General features: G+C 35.0%; 1 protein-coding gene across 1 annotated transcript; it reads right to left on the bottom strand.

The window, feature by feature from the left end:
• Positions 1-1,511: 1,511 nt before the first annotated feature.
• LOC131032549 (LRR receptor-like serine/threonine-protein kinase ERECTA) lies at positions 1,512-3,445 on the bottom strand. The gene is made up of 4 exons (XM_059211781.1): positions 3,217-3,445; positions 2,976-3,119; positions 2,565-2,873; positions 1,512-2,479 (listed from the first exon to the last, which is right to left on the bottom strand). Exons 1-4 carry the CDS (start codon positions 3,443-3,445, stop codon positions 1,512-1,514), a joined length of 1,650 nt encoding a protein of 549 aa, XP_059067764.1.
• Positions 3,446-5,771: the final 2,326 nt, after the last annotated feature.

Here is a 5,771-nt window from a genome sequence, read left to right as displayed (position 1 = left end):
CCACCTATATTCCTATTGGCTTATGCAAGCCTCTTAATTGTGTCCCATTCTTAATTTTTTTTTAATCAAGCATTACAATAAAGAAAAAAATGAAAATCTCATCTACATTCATATATTATTAATTTTATTGTCTTATTAGTTTTATAGTATTATAATTTTATTAATTTCTTATTATATCATTTTATCATTTATTTTATTATTTAAATTTAAGAATTTTTAATTTTATAAATTTAACTTTAAAACATAACATTTGATTTTAAAGAAATATCATAATATTCTTGCCAAAATATAGGGGTAAAAATTTATTCTCCTAAGAAAGATAATTTGAACTTAAAAAAAAGAAGCAAAGAAAAATGCCTATGCACACAACTAAGGGAGAAGCAAAAGACTTAGTGCACAAAGGGATGGCTTGCCAACTTCTCACTCAAAAGTGTCAAAAATGTTTACTTGGTACAACTATTTATATTTGCACCTCTGTTCCATTGAGTTTAAGTGCAACCTAAGTTATATTGAAGTTTTCTTCATTCAATCCTTGACATGTTTGTTGTGAAATTTTGATCATGATTTTTTTATTTAGCAAATAGCTTGCATTGCTTATCTACAATAATGTATTATATGATAATTTATTAGACCTTTTTTCAAGTAATTCATATTCCTTTGACAACTAATTGTATTATATGATAATTTATTAGACCTTTTTTCAAGTAATTCATATTCCTTTGACAACTAATTGTATTATATGATAATTTATTAGACCTTTTTTCAAGTAATTCATATTCCTTTGACAACTAGTGCATGCAAATGATCATTTATAGATGGTAATAGATTGCCACAAATAATTTGATATCAAAATGTTTAAATGAAATAAATTTTATTAAAAAACTAACACTCAAAACATCTATGATGACTTGTCTAGAAATCCCACCTCAACATAAGATACTAAAAAAAATGAACTGAATAAGAATACAAATATGCTAAAACTCATAAAGAAAAACACATCTATTTTGACCCTACTTAACCATTCAAAATAGTAATTATCCCCTACTCAACCATAAATATAATAATTATCCTCCATTTAAAATATATAAAAAATCCATTGATAATATGTTACTAGTTGACAATTTTTTTTTTTTAAATATTAACTTCAGAATACTTTTGATAATAAAATAAAAGGTAAAGTATATCCCAATAATCTTGAGACTAAAATAAAAGCTAGAAATAGGTCACGGTACATATCACCTAAATCAATACTAATAAATCACATTAGCTCTTGTCAGATTGCAAGCAAGAAAATAAATTTGCAGATCCCATTCTTCATAATTGTTCTGGCCATTTAAGCAATGTAGACAAATCAAAAAAATTCTTATGGTGGAACAGAGTCCTTCCTAAATCTTTTGATGATTACTTCTGCTGAAAAGATGAAACAAAATCATTTGAAATTTGAGTAATAGACGGAGCAACTAACTAGTGGATGAGAAAAGGAGAAGTTCAGGCTGTAGTTCAAACTGCAACTAAAATTTTGGGAAATCTGTAGTTGCACATAAGCCCCATATTTTGGTTCCCCGCAAGGAACGTAGAAGTCTGTCCCACCATACTATTATTGATATCATTCCACCAAGTCCAATGCCAAATCCCAATCCCACAGCAATCATTGAGACATGTTCATCCACTTTACTCCACACTGATTTACCAACCATTTCTGAAGGTGAAGGCACTATTGAACTTTTATTCTGTTTGCAACTTTGTAATGGATACCCACATAAACATGTAGGGTTTCCCTGGTAAGATCTCTCATCAAAAGTCATAAGCTGTTTTCCTCCAGGTATTGGCCCACAGAAGTGGTTGAAGGACACATTCCAATAGCTCAACTTGGATAATTGGGATAGCTCCTCAGGTATTTTCCCACTCAAACTATTTTGAGACAAGTCCAACTGCTCCAGAGGTTCTATTTGCCCCAAAGACGCTGGTATCACACCTTCCAATTGGTTTCTAGATAGATTTAATAGCCTCAATTGAGATAGATTCCCAATGTTTGGTGGTATTTCCCCTTTTAAATTATTGTTTGAAAGATCCAGTATAGTGTTTGATGCCAGCACATATTCTAGTTTATACTCAAATCCTTTTATTTTGATGGCTGGTATATCCTCATAGAGTGTAGTACCACCCAGTTGTGAAACTTTAGGATTTTTAAATCCCTTTAGATCCTCTAGAGCAGAGGGAATTCTCCCCCAAAATTTATTATTGGATAAATCCAACACCTGCAATCTGCTGAGATTTCCAATCCATAGAGGAATATAGCCTTTGAGCTCATTAGAGCTAAGGCTTACAACCCTTAATTGTAGACAATTTGCAAGAGGGTGTGAAGAAAGCTCACCTGCCAATCTATTCTTACTGAAATCAATAAGAGTAAGTTGTGTACAATTAGCCAAAGATGCCGGCAGGGTCCCAGAAAAATCATTAGAATGAGCAGACAAAACTTCTGTAGAAGGAGGAAAATGGATTTCTAGATCTCCATTAAAAGAGTTTTCTAGAGAGCTTTAGCCTCTTTAAGGCTGTGCAGTTACTCAATGTTGGTGGAATTCTTCCGAGCAAAAAGTTGTCTGTCAGTACCAAATCAGTTACATGCTTGCAATTCCCTAGGGCTGGTGGAATCTTTCCCGATAGCTGATTATTAGATGCATCTAATGTTTGTAGTGAAATCAACTCTCCAAGACTTTCAGGAATACCCTCGGAAAGATTATTGTTATAGATGATAAGCTCAGAAAGCCTCTTGAGTTTACCAATACTGAATGGTATTGGTCTAGTTAAATTGTTTGTATTCAGATACAATTGTTCCAAAGATTTGAGCTCTCCAATGGCCTTTGGAATTTCCCCTATCAAGTTTAATGAAGTATAAGTCAGAACAATTACTAGAGAAGTAAGGATTGAAATAGATAACCTGTTACGTTCAAAATAAAGACATCAAAATAGCGCACCTGTGAGATAGTTATTGTTGAGAAGCAAACTAAATAGAGACGTGCAGTTTCCTACTTCAGGTGGTATAGCTCCAGTTAATTTGTTTCCATACAGATGCAAACTTGACAATGATTTGAATTCAAACATGGCCTTTGGAATTTTACCTATTAAATTTAATGACATATAATTCAATACAATTACTAGGAGGGATTGAAGTAGATAGCACGTTGTCTTCAAAGTAAGGACATAAGAATAACGCACCTGTGAGATGGTTATTGCTGAGAAACAAACTCAATAGAGTTGTGCAGTTTCCTAGTTCAGGTGGTATTTGTCCACTTAAATTGTTTTCATTCAGATACAAAGATGCCAAAGATTTGGGCTGTCCGATGGTCTTAGGAATTTCACCAATCAAATAGTTTGTATGTAGTGCCAAAAATTTCAAAGATTTGAGCTCTCCAATGGCCTTTGGGATTTCACCTGTTAAATCCATTAATGATATAGAACTGTTCAATATTGTTTTGAGATTGTGTAACAGATTTTTTATGAGTAAATTATACCACGTGATTCATTATGATGATGAAAAATGGAGAAGAAATAATAGATGACATAGTATGATTCTAAATATTGATGCAACAATCTATCACACAATCTAATCCAGAAACAACCAGAAACAACATTAAACTGTTAATTCCAATGAAATATAATTCATAAAATATTCTGAGAGTTAACCTAGAAGAAGACATATTTCCTTCAAAGTAAAGACAAGTAAAGACGCGAGAATAACACACCTGTGAAATTGTTATTGTTGAAGAGCAAAAAATAAATATTTGTGCAGTTTCCTAGCTCTGGCGGTATGGGTCCGGTTAAACTGTTTTCATAGAGCACCATCTGTTCCAAAGATTTGAGCTCTCCAACGGCCTTTGGGATTGTCCCTATCAAATTGAATGAAGTATAATTCAGAACAATTATTTAAGCGGATAGCATGGTGCCTTCAAAGAAAGGACATGAGAGTAGCGTACCTGTGAGAGAGTTAGAACAAAGGACCAAATAAATTAGAGACGTGCAGTTTCCTAGAGAATTTGGAATGCTTCCGCTGAGACGATTGAAGGGTAAGCGGAGGTTCTCTAACTTCCCCAGACCACCAAATTCTGCAGGTATGTTCCCCGTCAAGCTGTTCCACGCAAATGTAATCAACTGAAGCTGCGAGCAATTGGCAAGAGATTTAGGGATGGAACCCTCGATTTTGTTCCCTTTTAAGTCAAGTATCCTCAACGCTTTCAGCTGTCCAAGCTGAGATGGAAGCCTTCCCGTGAGGGAATTGTAAGAGAGGTCTAGAGTGTGTAACAAGGAGAGATTTCCTATGGATGGAGAAATGGTACCTTGCAATCCCAATCGAGAGAGAATTATGGCCACCACTCTCTTGGTATTCCTTCCGCACCAAACACCGGTCCAGAGGCACACATTTTCTGAAGTGGTAGAAGTCCAGTTGGAGAGCGATCGCATGGGGTCGGCTGTAATGCCATTTCTAAAGGAGAGTAGAGCTTCAACGTCCCTCCTATTACGATCAACTTTCTCTAGCAGCATACGATCTTTCGCAACAGAAAACCTTTCAAAGACGTAAGGAAGAGAGGAACTATTGGCATTATGTATTACGGTGGCGGTAGTTAACGTGAATGCCAGAGTCGAGCCAAAGCACAGCATTGCCATCATCATACGTCTGTTCATTTCTAAAACAAAACTTCTACACGAATCATTAAGCTCGCAGCAACCCTAATATAGGGAAACAATGTCAGTGACCGTTAAACTCTATGAAATTTAATATTAATGGTGGGGACAACTTGGGTACAGATTGAAATAGAAAACAATTGGGGTTTTCTCCTTTAACGATTTGAGTCCACTATAATCTTGATTAATGTGAAACGGAAGTAGTAAGAAGGGATTACCGCGAAATTAATGGGTCTTTCTTGATTTGATTCCACTACAACGCGAATGTATCGCAGTCAGTATGATGGAGAATTTTTTTTGACATGATCGGCACTCAAGCTTGCAGCGTTGGTGACTCGGTGACGGTCATCATGTTACCTCCGTATTTTCTTTCTTTCAATTATTTATTTTTAACTTTTATATTTTTAAATATATATATTTTTGACTCTACTAAGATGCCAGGCTGAAACAGAAAAGAACGAAGTGGGCTCTCATGTGCTTGATGGAGAGTGCGAATAATATGTCTCTCTTGATTCCCTGTGTTCTCATTCTTATGGGCTACGGAGCTCAAAACAAGGGGCGTAATTTACACGCGTGGACCGACTTTGTCATTTAGAACTTTCTATGTGACAAATGAGAGACCAATGAATGGAACCTACTATAGATGACGTTTCGTTATTAAGGTGAATAATAATTTTTTTATGACTATTTTTAATTAGTAAATTGCATGATGTCGTGCAACAAAGGTCTCGATGAAAAAGTGATAGCTTCAAATCAACTGGGCTCATGGTATGTACAATAGGGAGGAAGGGAGAGATATGGATAGAAAGAGGGGGAGATGGAGGGGGGAAGAGTGAGAGAGAGAGAGGGGCAAGGAGATAGAGAGGATAGAGAGAAGAGAGGAAGATGGAGATATAGAGATGTAGATGTAAATGAAGGAGAAGGATATGGATAGCAGAGAGAAACATAAAGAGATTAGAGAAGGAGGATAACAGATTGATAAAGATGGGAGAGATAAATATATAGTGAAAGGGAGAGAGGGAGAGAATGAGAGAAGGATAAATAGAAAGATAAATATATAGAAAGGAAATGATATATATATATATATATAT

This window comes from Cryptomeria japonica, chromosome 9 (assembly GCF_030272615.1).
Source record: "Cryptomeria japonica chromosome 9, Sugi_1.0, whole genome shotgun sequence".
NCBI lineage: Eukaryota > Viridiplantae > Streptophyta > Pinopsida > Cupressales > Cupressaceae > Cryptomeria > Cryptomeria japonica.
This window is presented reverse-complemented; position numbering and strand designations above follow the sequence as displayed.

What these genes read in the sequence shown, in the direction of transcription:
- LOC131032549 (XM_059211781.1), bottom strand. Translation starts at nt 3,445, where the DNA reads ATGGATTTAACAGGTGAAATCCCAAAGGCCATTGGAGAGCTCAAATCT. An exon ending in CAGCAATAACCATCTCACAG is followed by an intron (nt 3,120 to 3,216) that starts GTGCGTTATTCT and finishes TAAATTTAATAG; the next exon opens with GTAAAATTCCAAAGGCCATG. An exon ending in CAACAATAACTATCTCACAG is followed by an intron (nt 2,874 to 2,975) that starts GTGCGCTATTTT and finishes TAAACTTGATAG; the next exon opens with GGGAAATTCCAAAGGCCATT.